Source organism: Alternaria postmessia (genome assembly GCF_024291825.1).
Source record: "Alternaria postmessia strain BMP 2775 chromosome Unknown scaffold_11, whole genome shotgun sequence".
Lineage (NCBI taxonomy): Eukaryota > Fungi > Ascomycota > Dothideomycetes > Pleosporales > Pleosporaceae > Alternaria > Alternaria postmessia.
In genome coordinates, this window is record NW_026260084.1 from 510,454 (window position 1) to 524,878 (window position 14,425).

At 53.0% G+C, this 14,425-nt stretch overlaps 5 protein-coding genes across 5 annotated transcripts; 4 read left to right on the forward strand and 1 right to left on the reverse strand.

Annotated features, from left to right (window-relative positions):
* Window positions 1–534: 534 nt before the first annotated feature.
* On the forward strand, window positions 535–4,019 carry J4E82_002860 (uncharacterized protein; the record flags this gene model as incomplete). The annotated part of the gene is made up of 5 exons (XM_051729155.1): window positions 535–717; window positions 771–990; window positions 1,039–1,214; window positions 1,262–3,756; window positions 3,812–4,019. The coding sequence occupies 5 exons, from the start codon at window positions 535–537 to the stop codon at window positions 4,017–4,019; spliced, it is 3,282 nt and encodes a 1,093-aa protein (XP_051591247.1).
* Window positions 4,020–4,633: 614 nt separating this feature from the next.
* VPS4 (Vacuolar protein sorting-associated protein 4) lies at window positions 4,634–6,157 on the reverse strand (the record flags this gene model as incomplete). Its single annotated transcript, XM_051729156.1, has 5 exons — window positions 4,634–5,306; window positions 5,359–5,691; window positions 5,747–5,918; window positions 5,968–5,994; window positions 6,049–6,157. The coding sequence occupies 5 exons, from the start codon at window positions 6,155–6,157 to the stop codon at window positions 4,634–4,636; spliced, it is 1,314 nt and encodes a 437-aa protein (XP_051591248.1).
* Window positions 6,158–6,570: 413 nt separating this feature from the next.
* J4E82_002862 (uncharacterized protein) lies at window positions 6,571–7,146 on the forward strand (the record flags this gene model as incomplete). Its single annotated transcript, XM_051729157.1, has 4 exons — window positions 6,571–6,750; window positions 6,804–6,928; window positions 6,978–7,038; window positions 7,090–7,146. The coding sequence occupies 4 exons, from the start codon at window positions 6,571–6,573 to the stop codon at window positions 7,144–7,146; spliced, it is 423 nt and encodes a 140-aa protein (XP_051591249.1).
* A 2,076-nt stretch (window positions 7,147–9,222) lies between these two features.
* Window positions 9,223–11,163, forward strand: VTS1 (Flap-structured DNA-binding and RNA-binding protein; the record flags this gene model as incomplete). The annotated part of the gene is made up of 3 exons (XM_051729158.1): window positions 9,223–9,724; window positions 9,774–11,056; window positions 11,116–11,163. 3 exons carry the CDS (start codon window positions 9,223–9,225, stop codon window positions 11,161–11,163), a joined length of 1,833 nt encoding a protein of 610 aa, XP_051591250.1.
* Window positions 11,164–12,352: 1,189 nt separating this feature from the next.
* Window positions 12,353–13,820, forward strand: J4E82_002864 (uncharacterized protein; the record flags this gene model as incomplete). Its single annotated transcript, XM_051729159.1, has 5 exons — window positions 12,353–12,706; window positions 12,755–12,869; window positions 12,951–13,092; window positions 13,152–13,178; window positions 13,226–13,820. 5 exons carry the CDS (start codon window positions 12,353–12,355, stop codon window positions 13,818–13,820), a joined length of 1,233 nt encoding a protein of 410 aa, XP_051591251.1.
* Between the last annotated feature and the right edge of the window lie 605 nt (window positions 13,821–14,425).

Consider the following 14,425-nt stretch of genomic DNA (forward strand, 5'->3'; position numbering starts at 1 on the left):
CCGTAGAGACTAGACAGACTACTACCCTACAGCCTACAACAGCGCAGAATAAGGAAGTGCAAGACAGCCCGTGTCAAGGTCGAGTCTCCAAGTGCCTCTTGATATAGACACGAGTACTGTTAGTGTTGTTGCAGGCTGCAAGGGTCGGCTTGCACTCAGTCACGTACAGTCGGTGAGAAGGCACAATAGCCAATGGCATGGTGGGGTTGCACTCTCCACGCACCCTTGTTTTTTTGGACAGGCGGATTCGCGAAGCCAGCCCCGCCAAAACAGTTGGTGAATGAAATTATTTCTACGGCAACCCCCCCAAATCAGACCACACAAAGCCCCAGATTCAGCCGCCGACGGACGTCTGTAAGATAGCACACGCTGCTTCTGCACATTTCGACGGCAGTAGGGGCGCGACTCTAGAAACACCACGTCACACGCGCTCCGCAGGCACTACCGACCAAGCGACCTCACTCCGTTGCGAACAACAACACACCGAACCGGGGCCGCACCCCACGATACACACGACAAACACACGCATACGACATGTCTGTCCTCCCTGCCGAGGTGCACACCGCGCTGGCCACCCTGCTGCAGGGTCTCCAGTCGCCCGATAATGTTCAGCGTACAGCCGCCGAGCAGCAGTTGAACGACGAATGGGTTGCCCAGAGGCCCGAAGTGCTCTTGATGGGCCTCTCGGAGCAGATTGAGCTGGCCCAAGACACCTCAGTACGCCGTTGATCCGGTGCAAATCGTGCATCTTAGCTTACAAGCCATGTTAGACACGGACATTCGCCGCCGTCATCTTCAGGCGACAGTCGTCGAAACCGCGAAAGGCGCCCTCTGGTCAGACGGCCGACCTCTTCCTGACCCTCAATGCCCCCGAGCGCGAAGCCATACGCGCAAAGCTCCTCCAGTGCCTCGCCAATGAGACCGACAACTCAGTACGCACAAAGGTTGGAGATGCCGTAGCCGAGCTCGCTCGCCAGCACACAGATGAAGGTACGAGGAAACGGCACATCTCACACAAACATGTCTAAAACCACATAGGCGTTGCATGGCCGGAGCTACTGGGCGCATTGTTCCAGGCCAGCCAGTCCGCAGACCCCGCGCAACGCGAGAACGCCTTCAGGATATTCTCGACAACCCCGCAGATCATCGAGAAGCAGCACGAAGATGTGGTCATGACTGCCTTCAAGGGCGGCTTTGCCGACAGCGAGACATCGGTACGCTTCCCACATGCACATGGTCATGCTCAGCTTACACCTCACAGGTCCGCATCGCATCCGTTGAAGCCTTCGCGTCCTTCTTTCGCTCCATCACCAAGAAGGCCCAGTCCAAGTACTACTCTCTCATCGGAGAGATTCTCAACATTCTGCCACCCATTAAGGACTCTGGCGATGCAGAGCTCCTCTCCAAGGCCCTCGTCTCGCTCATCGATCTTGCTGAAGTCGCGCCCAAGATGTTCAAGCCTCTGTTCAACAGCCTCGTCCAGTTCAGCATCTCCGTTATTCAGGACAAGGATTTGGGAGAGACGGCCCGACAGAACGCCTTGGAACTCATGGCCACGTTCGCCGATAACGCTCCTCTCATGTGCAAGAAGGATGCCAACTTCACCAACGACATGGTCACCCAATGTCTGTCTCTGATGACCGACGTTGGTGCCGATGACGATGACGCTGAAGAATGGAATGTTTCTGAAGACTTGGACGAAGAATCTGATTCAAATCATGTCGCGGGAGAGCAGTGCATGGATAGGTTGGCAAACAAGCTTGGCGGACAAGCCATTCTTCCCCCGACTTTCAACTGGCTACCTCGCATGATGACCTCTTCAGCGTGGCGCGACAGACACGCAGCTCTCATGGCTATATCAGCCATCTCTGAGGGATGCCGTGAATTGATGGTTGGCGAGCTAGACAAGGTGCTGGATCTCGTCCTGCCAGCGCTCCGAGACCCCCATCCTCGTGTGCGATGGGCTGCCTGCAACGCCGTCGGCCAGATGTCGACCGACTTTGCTGGTACCATGCAGGAGAAGTACCATCAGGTCGTCCTGCCAAACATCATCCCAGTCCTGGAATCTTCAGAGCCTCGTGTGCAAGCGCACGCTGCTGCCGCTCTCGTCAACTTCTGCGAAGAGGCTGAGAAGGACATCCTTGAGCCATATCTTGACCAGCTGCTTAACCATTTGCTCATGCTTTTGCAGAGCCCTAAGCGCTTTGTGCAGGAACAAGCATTGTCTACCATTGCCACTGTTGCGGATTCTGCAGAGGCTGCCTTTTCCAAGTACTACGATACCCTTATGCCTCTTCTATTCAACGTTCTACAAGAGGAACAGTCGAAGGAATACAGACTTCTTCGTGCCAAGGCTATGGAGTGCGCAACTCTCATTGCTCTGGCTGTCGGAAAGGACCGTATGGGCCAGGACGCGCTCAACCTTGTACAACTGCTTGGCCGGATTCAAAACAGCGTCTCCGAGGCTGATGACCCGCAAGCCTCATACCTGCTTCACTGCTGGGGCCGCATGTGTCGTGTGCTAGGACGGGAGTTTGTTCCTTTCCTCGCCGGTGTCATCCCGCCACTGACCGAGCTTGCTGGAGCCAAGGCTGACATTCAGCTGCTTGATGACGAGGAACAGGTTGCTCAGATCCAAGATGAAGAAGGCTGGGAATTGGTTCCGCTCAAGGGCAAGGTTATTGGAATCAAGACCAGCATCCTCGATGACAAGCACATGGCTATCGAGCTCATCGTAATCTACGCGCAAGTGCTAGAGGATGCTTTCGAGCCCTACGTGAACGATATCATGGAGAAGATTGCCCTTCCAGGTCTAGCTTTCTTCTTCCACGACCCCGTACGAGTCGCTTCCGCCAAATGTGTCCCGGCATTGTTGAATGCATACAAGAAGGCCCACGGTCCCGAATCGGCAGAGCTGGGTGCACTCTGGGGACGTACTGTCGAGCGCGTCCTTGAAGTTCTCAGCACTGAGCCTGCCATTGACACTCTTGCCGAGATGTACCAGTGCTTCTACGAGTGCCTCGAGTGCATCGGCCGCAACTGCTTGTCGGATGCACACATGACCACCTTCATCGAGTCCGCTAGGACTGTGCTTCAAGACTACAACATTCGCGTCAAAGAACGTCTAGAGGAGCAAGCCGAAAACGAAGATGGTGAGGAAGCCTCGGAAGATATTCTCTTCGCGATCGAAGATGACCAAAACCTTTTATCAGACATGAACAAGGCATTCCACAGCATTTTCAAGACCATGGGTACATCGTTCTTGCCTCACTGGGCAGGTTTGATCGAGTTCTACAGCATGGCTGTTGTCAACCCCGACCCTACTCAACGCCAATGGGCGATTTGCATCTACGACGATGTGCTGGAGTTCTGCGGCCCAGAGTCGTGGCAATACAAAGACCAAATCATCCAACCCCTGATTGACGGTATGCAAGACGATGTTCCTGCTAATCGCCAGGCGGCAGTATATGGTGTTGGTGTCGCAGCTCACAAGGGTGGAGAGAACTGGTCAGAATTTGTTGCTGCTTCCCTAGAGACACTTTTCCAGGTTACACAGAGGCCCAATGCCCGCGCGGACGACGATATCTTTGCGACAGAGAATGCATCGGCTGCGATCGCCAAGATCCTACACTACAACGCAAGCAAGGTCGCCAATTGGGATAGCGTGGCTGCAGCCTGGATCGACACCCTTCCAATTACTAACGACGAGGAGGCTACGCCATACGCGTATGCCTTCTTGTCCCAGCTGATTGAACAGTACGTCTACGCGTCAGACAGGATACGCAAGGGAACTTCGCTAACTTTTAAACAGGCAAAACCAAGCCGTATTCTCCCAGCCCGCAAAGGTGTTCAACTACGTTGTGCAAGCTCTCGAGGCCGAGACTCTGCAAGGGCAGACCGCGAACCGCGTCGTCGCATCCGTCAAGGCGCTCATTCAGGCGACTAGCACCGATCTCGGTCAAGCTGCAGCGACTCTGACACCGGAGCAGCAGCGTACCGCGCAAGCCTACTTTAGCTAGAGGTTGAGTAGGCCATTCTCGGACGATCAACTTTACGGACTTGTGGAGAAAAATTCACATGGGACACGATGCATGAGCGGCGTTCGATTTGGAATTGTGACATGAGCACACTAGCATGAAGACACGATGCAAGGAAATGCCGTGAGGATCTCTGAGCCTCGTCATGATTCCTAAGGCTGGCGAAGTGTGGAATGGCATTGTTTTTGCGGCGGGATGCTTGTTTTGGTTAGGTTAGGTCAGGTTGTTTCACACAGATTCCCCCCAAATGTTTCCCCTTCATCCCCTCATCCACTCCGATTATGCTATCGATTAGACTCGGCTGGTCTGGCTTAGTGTAAATAAGTAAATTACCATTACTTAACAGCCTGTATCATGTACCATGGTGATCCATTGCAGTATGCTGATTCTTCCCAACGACTATCAAAACGAGGCTGGATTAGGATAAATGTAGTTGGCAAAATAGTCAAGGAAGAACAGCTCAAGTTGATCGTGTATTTGAAGCATCAACGCCGGCCGGTCCATCTACGGCCTGGAATCGCTATGCTAGAAGGGGATATAAACACCAAAAGCGCCTCGAAAGTATATAGCACCGTCTTTAGACAACAACAGCCCAGCTACGCGCCCTCACTACCAAACTCCTTTGTCCACTCGGCGCTGCGCTTCAAATCCTCGCCACTAACAGTCGGTCTTGAAGCCTTGATTGCCTTGACAAAATCCTTGACCTTGAGAGGCGGCTCAAGCAATTGATCGCCATCCAGGTCTGTCCATGACTTCTCCTCCGCTTGTGGGTCGCCAGGTGAGCACGGTGTCCACTTTGTTTGACCGTCTACCTGGACAGGCTTGTAGTGTGTCGCCGTCTGGATCAGTCGTACAGGCTGCATGAGCGCGTCTTGTACTGCAATGGAAATATCAGATCCAGAATACCCTTCGCTGAGCTCCGCCAGCTTCTTGTAATCGGCTTGATTCAGCTCGCAAGGCGTATTACCGACTGCGAGCTCAAACATCCTCATCCTGGCAGGGGTGTCTGGCAGTGAAATATGGACTCGGCGCTGGAATCGTCGTCGAATGGCAGAGTCGAGTTGCCAGGGGATATTGGTTGCGCCGAGAATGAGCACGCCCTTGGAATCCTTGCCTACACCGTCCATCTGCACTAGCAGTTCCGTCTTGATACGTCGCGATGCTTCCGACTCTCCTTCACCTCGAGGTCCGCAGAGGGCGTCAATTTCATCGATAAAGATAATCGAAGGCTTGTTCTCGCGAGCCATGCCAAAGAGTTGTTTTACGAGTCTGGTATAGTGTCAGTTGCCGTTTCGCATCAACACATGTTGTTTTGACCCACCGTTCTGATTCACCCATCCACTTGCTGACGAGATCGGAACTGGAGACACTAAAGAATGTGCTATTCGCCTCGGTAGCGACCGCTTTTGCCAGGTAACTCTTACCCGTACCAGGGGGCCCATAGAGTAATATGCCCTTCCATGGTTGTCGCTTCCCAGTAAACAGATGCGGAAACTTGATGGGTAATATGACAGCTTCCTTGAGTGCTTCTTTCGCCATCTCCAGACCTGCTACGTCTTCCCATCGAATATTGGGCTTCTCGGAAAGAATGGCGCCTGCGAGCGCACCGCGGAGCTTTTTGGAGTCGGCGTCTTGTTCGCCCTCATCCTCGTCACTATTAGAAGTTAGTGTGGGAATTGGTGCTTTTTGTGTGCGGAGGGAATGCATACCCTCCGCCTTTTCCACTTCCGCCTGCTGATTTGCCATTGGATCCCATAGCTGCTGGCTTCTTGCGATTCGAGGCGTCATTTTGATTCAGATGCTGCTTGAGCTTCTCTGCGCGCTCCATGTACTCGGCCACCTTGCCGCGGATCATGTCCTTGGACTTCTGGTTCTTCTCCCCTGCTGAGTATTAGCATCACTGTCGGTTCCGTAAGGACGGTCACAGTACATTTGAGAGCGAGCATGAAAAGCTCAACTGCGTAAGGAGTCAGCGCACAAGTTCATATGGGCTATACATGAGGCTACTGACGAGCGCTGTAGTACAGCTGATATGCCTTCTCATATTCTCCTGCCGTGTCCGTCTCAATTGCCTTTTTGACCGTCTCGATGGCCCGGCCGAGAAAGTCGGCGTTACTCATAGCTAAGATGGAAGATTCGTGGAGGCTTCAGCGAGCGTGAATCCTGGGGCGCGCGCCGCTTGAGTTGTGAAGGATGATTGTACGAGCGGCGAAGGGCGATCTGAGTGGGGCAATCGCGTGTTGTTTGCCTATGGTTTCGCGAGGTCGGGGCGACTGTGTGAGGCAAGGAAGGAGAAGGCAGCTGAGGGCGACGGTTCTTGAGCGGAAAGTGACTCGGAATCGGCTTGTCGAAACCGGGCTTGCAGTCGTACACAAGAGCGCTGGAGGTGACCGTCGTTCTAGGTACGGCCAAGGCACCTACCTAGCCCCGCGTTACTTCTAACTGCATTGAGAAAGTTCAGCATCCCACTCGCGACTTCCGAACAAGACTGGGGCCAACTTTCTGTAACGCGTTACTCAGCATCACCAAAGCCATGGCAGACGTGCAAAAGAAGCTCCAGGCACTATCTGACAGCTACCAGGGCCTCCAGGCCGGTAAGGCATTCGCTCTGCTTACGAATTCGTTGGTTAATCTCGGAACAGAGCTCGGAACTGCAGTAGAAGCACGCCAGAAGCTCGAATCACAACAGCAGGAGAACAGTACGGTCAAGAAGGTGGGACTCTACGCACACGAGGTCGGAACCCGTACTTATCGCTGCCACGACAGGAATTTGACATACTCGACGACGATGCGAACATCTACAAGCAGATCGGACCAGTACTGTTGAAGCAGGACAAGACAGAGGCCGTCATGTCGGTTAATGGCCGCCTCGAATTCATCGACAAGCAGATGTAGGTGGACTGATTGAGACGGAAGAGGTTCTTTTCTGACTGGAAGCAGCAAGGATATCGAGAAGCAGATCCAGGGAATACAGGACAAGAGCGAGAAGATCAAGGGCGAGGTATGCTTTCTGAATGCGTCTTGCTGCTTGTAATGTTAACAAATGAGTCAGATTATCCAGATACAGTCGGCGGCACAGCAATCGCAACAAGCGGCGGCGTCGTCATGAGACCGGAGTACGGCAGATGTAAAATAAGAAGATACCCATTGCAACCAAGAAAAGTTTTGCATCCACCACGAAAATTGACAATATTATCTACAGCAGGAATCGTCCTGGATCCTTCACAAGGATTGTCCTGTCCGGTTACGCATAACAGTAAGAACTAATGGTCGGCGAATGGGACTTGGGATTACTTCCGGGGTATAATTCATAACGATTCAGATTAGTGGATCTCTGGAGAAGGCAGACTTGTGCCTCGCGACTTCTAGCCTGGCGCTCTTACAGTTATGTCTCCCAACGACAGCGACAGCGATCACGACTATAACAGCAGCTATGACGATGAGATTAACCTAGAAGAGCAGGAATCAGAAGAGCAGGAATGGAATACGCCATCTTCGCCTGGCGACATGCTATTGAACAACAAGCAGCCTCTTGCCGTGGATGTTCCGGCTGAGAGCGTTATCACGATGGCTGAGACAATCTTACCTGCCTTAGCATCAGTATCTCCAGGAATGTCTACCTTTTCCCTGTCATTACGAGAACACCTGTTTATCAGCCTCCGTTCAAGATACCGCCTTAGACCCGTAACTCCACAACGTGATCATCCGTGAACCCAGAGGTTGACCACATCTGGCAGCAGGCAATGGATGCTGAAGAGATTCTCGACATCATGGGACATGATAAGCCCGACTGACCAAACATGGACGACCGTGCGCTGTGCAAGTACAATAGGAGCTTTAGCGGTACTTTGCACTTTGACTCAACACATTCAACTACGGATGAGGGCTCCTCCACCAATCAAGCGCTTCGGACGAGTCGCTTCTGAATACTGGTTGACCACGATTGACGGTTACCACGAGGAGCATTTGGTGGGTGTTGTGAGGAAAATAGTTCAAATGTCATCGAAGGCTAAATCTCAATTGGGCAACATTGCTCGTCTTGGTGCGATTTTCTATTATGACAAGTAGTATGTAGTAAATGTCTCTATCAGACATGCTTGGAGTAGTGCTCTCTAGGGCATGTAGCTTCTACCGTTAGTGCATGTACCTGCCGAGCATCGGATGGCTGATCAGGCAATAAGTGGACCCCAGTCAGGCATCGACGACACTCCTGTAATGATGGAACACGACTTGAAGACGCACGACCTCTGTGGCCGTGGTTCCGAACGACTAACTTTAGCTACAGTCGGTGCATGAACGCGTCTCGGGAAGAATTTCTTTTGTTTCTCGGGGCGTTTGACGGCGCGGCTCGCCAATAAGCAGTAGGACACGGCAGAGAAGCTGTTACAGAAAGGGTGCGCTACGTATGCTTCTGTTGCTGACGGCCTAGCATGGAGTGGCTGCTAACGAGTGTGTGTCTGAGCGTTTGCACTGGCTCGAAACAGCAAAGGTGCCATGTCGTTCGGTGGGTGTGTGGAGTGGAGTGGTGCTGGTGTGCGGAGATATGTTCCACAGACGCTCGTGGGATTCACAGGCAGCCATGACAAGCTGCATCGCTAAGACAGTCGGAGATGACGACCAAAGGCATGCAAGCAGACAGCTTGTAGGCATGTCTGCCCCATCTGTCTGTAACAGGTGAGCACCAGCGCTAGAACAATCGAGCCATTGCCTCAGCCTTGACGCAGGGTTCCGTGATTGGCTGCGCGCTAGCAACAAACCAACGCCTTTTCGAGCGATGAGACCTTGACACCGTCCTCCCCCTTCACGTCTTGCAGTGAGCTCTTCCGCTCTTCCACCTCTCTCTCGCTGACGTTTCCCTTCTCTGTACCTTGATATATTACGCCGTTTCTTCTTGTTGCGCTGCTTGCCTGTGCATCCCGGCCAAGCGCATCCCCTGCACCCATCAGCCCTCCCGCGAAACTGGAACTCCCCTGATATTTCGCAACTCGACGTCCTTTGAGGCACAGCTGGGACTGCAGGACTCGTGTGCACACATTACTACCACCACCCGTGTACTCGGCTACCCACACTGTACGTCTGCCAGCATCCGGCATGCCATCACTTGTATCCGCCCGAACCATACTGACCAGAGGCCAGAATTTCAACCTCCCCACTGAACCCACGGTTTCCCACGCCCACCGCCGCCATGTCTGCCAGCCATATAGCTGCGAACAGGAACAGCACCCCCGAGGGTTCCAGCTCGCTCCGCCCACCCCAGGCCCGAAGCTCCCTCGGTGCCAACCACCATCTCCGTGCCTCCGCTGATCTAGGCGGCTTCCCCTCCCCTCTCGCCAACCGTGGTATTCGTCCCGCTTCCGAAATCTACTTTGGTCGCAACAACACACAGTCGGGTAACCCGGACGAAATGGAACGCGCTGCTCAGCAGTGGCTCGCCGACATCGACCAGTATGAAACCACACTCGAAGAGATGGCGACCGCGACCCTCGACCAGGACTTCAAGGACGAGCTGAGCGCTATAGAGCAGTGGTTCCGCGTCCTCAGCGAGGCCGAGAGAACTGCAGCGCTCTATGCTCTGCTGCAGCAGACGACGCAGGTGCAGATTCGCTTCTTTATCCAAGTCTTGCAGCAGATGTCCAAGAATGTGCCCATGTCCGGAGTTCTGTCCCCTGCCAATTTTGGAGAGAAGGGTAAGTCAGATAACTTCTCCAACGTCCTCCCCATGCTGACATGCGCCAGATCCCATGACACAGAAGCTGAGCGATGCCATGAGCAAGCTCAGCACGGGTGAAAACCGTCATTCCATGGGTCTCGGTCGTCCTCCGCCATCCCCGGGTGCTGGAAAACGCAACTCGGGCTTGGAGACATCCCAGATCAACCGCATGTTCCCGGACGCCGCGGCTGCTATCGCCAAGCAGAAGGCTGAATTCACCGATGTGGTCGGCGTTGCGCCGGCGTCCAACCGCAATAGCACCGTCGGAGACCGCAGCTCCCTGGCAGCTCCCACCATCTCTGCTCCCGAAGATAACAAGAGGGAGAACAATGCTCCGCCAGCATCACCCTGGAACGAGAGCGCGAATCGCCCCAAGTCTTCTGGCCAGCAGCAACACCAGCAGCCGCCAATGGGCCAGTTCTCTCAACCACCTCCATCTGCCGGTCTCCGCTCGCCTCGCCTCCCTCTCCAGAACGATAGCAACAATGTGCAGACCACTACACTGAACGCGCTCGAGGCCAACTCTTCCAACATGCCACTTCTTTCGCCCTCTTACGCCCCAGGTGGAAGCTGGGCCTCTCAATTGAGCACTCCCATGGTCGCCAACTTCCAACAGTCTAACAACCAGGCTGATATGGTAGCCAACGCCACTGCTATGAAATTGGCTGCCCTGTCCACTGTTAACAATCGCATCCAGCTGGATGATGTGCGCAAGTTCCGCCGTGCCCGGTCTTCGGACAACGGGCCCATGTCCCCTGGCATGCCTCAGATGGGCAATGGAAATATCCTCATGACCAATGAGCTGGGTCAGGTACTGACCCCACAACAGGCGGCTGCTCTTCAGGCCCAACAATTGGCCGCTATGCAAGGTCGCCGATCTCGCCCTAGCTCCCCTGGCTTCGCGATGCAGGGCCAGGGTATGGGTGCCATGGGTAACTTTACCTCGCCTCAGGCCAACGGATTCTTGGCTGCCGACTACGGTGGTGGTATGATGAACAACGGCATGGGCGCGTTGAACCTCGCTCAGTTCGGCCTTGCTGGCGGCAGCAATGATGGCCATGGCTTCCTTGGTGACAACATTGATCGCGGTCGATCTCCCCGAGGCCGTCGCGGCAGCTCGAAGCCTCCGGAGGACCCTACCGACCCTGGACTGCTTTCGGACATTCCCAACTGGCTTCGGAGTCTCCGCTTGCACAAGTATACAGATAACCTGAAGGATCTCAAGTGGCAGGAGCTTATCGAGCTCGATGACGAAGGCTTGGAGAAGCGTGGCGTCAACGCTCTCGGTGCGCGTAGAAAGATGCTAAAGGTATGCGATACCACATGATCTGAGATTGCAGAGTCCAGACAGCTAACATGATATTGCAGGTCTTTGAACAAGTCAAAGAGGCCCAGGAACATGGCAAGCTGCGATAGGCTCGCAGCTTGTCCCCACTGCTTTCTCACCTTCAATTATAGATACACGATGGAAAAGCGACAATCCCCAGCTGGTACGGATTATGCCCGTCAGGTCTGGAACGCATATGATTACATGTTTGGCATTGAGACCCGATTTGGATGTTGCTACGTTGGCCTGTCGTATCATGAAGGCTGCATGTGGACTTATTAGTGCAATTATTTCTAGTTTATGGTAGGGTAGAAAGGCTTGCGAATGTACGGAGATAATGACGGCACTTTACGTGTTGCATAGCTGAACCTACGTGCCGTGCCATATGTGATCATACTTGTTAACCACTACCAGCACGTACTCACGACTTTTGGTTATGCTAAGGCCCCAAGGACCGGCCCCCAAATGCACGCCTGACCCTTGCCGCCTCGGCAGGCGCGGCCTCCAGCTTGGAAAGGTGTCACAGTGTACAGCCAGTTCGGCAAGCCTTGAGAATGGTGCTTACCTCTTTGTCCCTTCGTATCAAGTTTGGTACTGGAAAGACTTTTGATTTTCTCATCGCACTGCCGTGCAGGGTGGTTGTTTATGACATTGCTCCAAACTACAATCAAGACCCTGTAGCAGCCTTCGCGTCATCTTCGCCCGAGGATGGAATCATCGTCCGATTCGAAACGCATCGACCGGGTAGTGCTGGCATGCGTACAGTGTCGCAGTAGACACGTAAAATGCGACTCTACACAACCAGTTTGCAGTAGGTGCAGGCGCGACGGGAAAAAATGTGTCTATCAGAAATCCAGAAGAGGAGGCTTGAATAAGGCTGCACTTGCGGAACGACGCTTGCGACTGCAACAGGAGGCTAGGAATCCACAGCGTTCAGCGACCCAACGCGATGATTGTTTCAGTGAAGAGCACAAAACATCGGCAATATCGTCATCTAATCAATCGAGTCTAGGGACGCCCACTAGCAGCTCAGCAGATGATTCCATACCAGTCGTGCCCTCTCAGAACCAACACAATCATGTGGCGTTTAAAGTCGACAAAAATCGACTGTTAGAGTTATATTTCGAATACTTCTGGCCTCCCTTCCCAATCGTCCTGCCTTTGCATTACCTACAGTCGAGGCGTCTACAAGACAACCATGGGATAACCACCCTTCTATCTGTCTTAGAATGGATCGGCTCAATCTACGCGCCCTGGACACCATCAGAGCCCTACTATATGACAGCTCTGGAGGCCATTACATCACCGAACCTTACGCGTACGCCGTTCAATGTGCAGGCGCTAATGCTTTTCGCTCTTGCCGAGTTCCATTGCGATAATAGAGTCGAAGCTCGTAAGAAACTCAGCACATGTACCGCCATGGCACTGGAACTTCATATGAACGAAAGAGACTTTGCTCGAGCGTACGGTGAGAACGATTCAGTGCTGGAAGAGTGTTGGAGACGGACGTATTATATCCTTTACATCGTGGATCAGCATCTCGCCGTCGTCACAAATACGCCCTTCTATTCGTTGCTTCTGATACCAAACACGGTTGATTTACCGTGTGATGATGAGTGTTTTGAATCAGGAGTACGTTGGAATGGCATGACATCATGGTCGATAGGCTAATATGAGCAGAACATACCGCCTATAGCGACATGGTCTGAGTACCAAGTTCGTGAGTTTGCAGAGATTGAAGTGATCTACTCGTCAATAGTGTATCTTTATGACATTGCCATGGTCATCGCTTTTGGTAAGCACGCTTGATAGGCAACAGTCACCTACCTCATCTAATGACAGAGAATGGCCGTGGCTTAGGAGCTGACCATATCAGTCATGAATACTTTTCTCGACACTGCTGTAGTAAACGAGGTCCTGGTCGAGAACTGCGACACGAAACTCGCGATCTGGTCATCGTTGCTTCCAGCTTGCAAGAAGGATCCACTTCGACTAAACGGCCAAGTAGATGAGGTGATGTATGCTATACAGCCAGCAAATGTAACTCAAGGATGGTAGCTGATAGTACTTGTTCTAGGTTTATGGCACACATGTGTGCTGCAATGTAGGTGACCCCTTCATGTGTTACTATCGATATACTGACCAAGGCAGAACTATCTCTGCGCTGCATCGGCCTTTCTCGTCACTGGGATACTGTCCTGAGGAGATGACTACGCAAGCTTTCCAAGCACCTTCTCCCTTCACACTTACACCAAAAGCTGGACGAAATGCACATACCGCACGTGTACTCAAAGCGACAGAGATCCACACCAATCTCCTTGCAATCCCATGCGCCCTCGAAAAGCATAACATCTTCACCATGTGCATCACCTCACAACTCGCTGCCGTACAAGTGTCAGCGTGCACTTACATATTGGATGGACATGCGCTGTCGATCGGACGGGATCGCGTCCGTCTGAGTATCGGCTTCGTCAACACAATGGCGACTCTCTGGCCTCTCGGAAAGAAGATGGCAAAGGAGGTTCGGGCTATTGCACGGTCGTGTATTGCCGGTACCTGCACCCAGAATACCGTGGCCATGGATGCGGAATATGCGGGAGGTGAGATCGACTTGGCGCGTGATGAATTGGTGTGGCCAGTTAATCCTTCGGCGCAGATCGATATCTACTCTGGTATCGTGCTTCCTATCGATTGGGATGCAACGTCTTTTAGCTATTCATCGTTGACGTCGTCTGAGCTGGTGTAAAGAGGCCTATTTGGTTACGAACACAAATCTCCGCTTGAATAGCTTCAATAGATGATGAGCTGGTATTAAAGAAGCTGTTTCCAGATCAGCGTTGATCTGCACAACAATGCGCGATATGATGCAATCACGTCTCCAGCTCCTGCTACATTGTTTGTTTGGTTGAACGTACGACTAAGGACTAATCGCATTGCCTAAGCGATACTTGACAGCGGGCTAATGCGATGGAGACGTCAAAGCAGGAAGACAACTGTCTACACCACCTCACGCAAGAGGCACGCGAGCACCCCCATCTTTCGTCTGACATCTCCCCCAACCTTGGAAAATTGGCAAAAATCGAACCAGGGAAACGTGTGGTTCGTTATCAGTTGCCCAGCGGCCATATCTGTGTTACAGGTAGGGTAGCCGTCAACGTCATACCACAAACAGCTAGCTCTGTGCTCCATTGGCTCCAGCCCCCGCCATAGATCTGCCCGCCGGCATTGTCGTCCAGTAGTGGGCCCTTGCAGACTCGTCCGATGTCGAAGCCGACAAATTTAAAGCATGAGCATTTCCCTTTCGTGGCAAAACGTTGGAGTGCGACAGGATGACATATCAGCCCTTTGGCT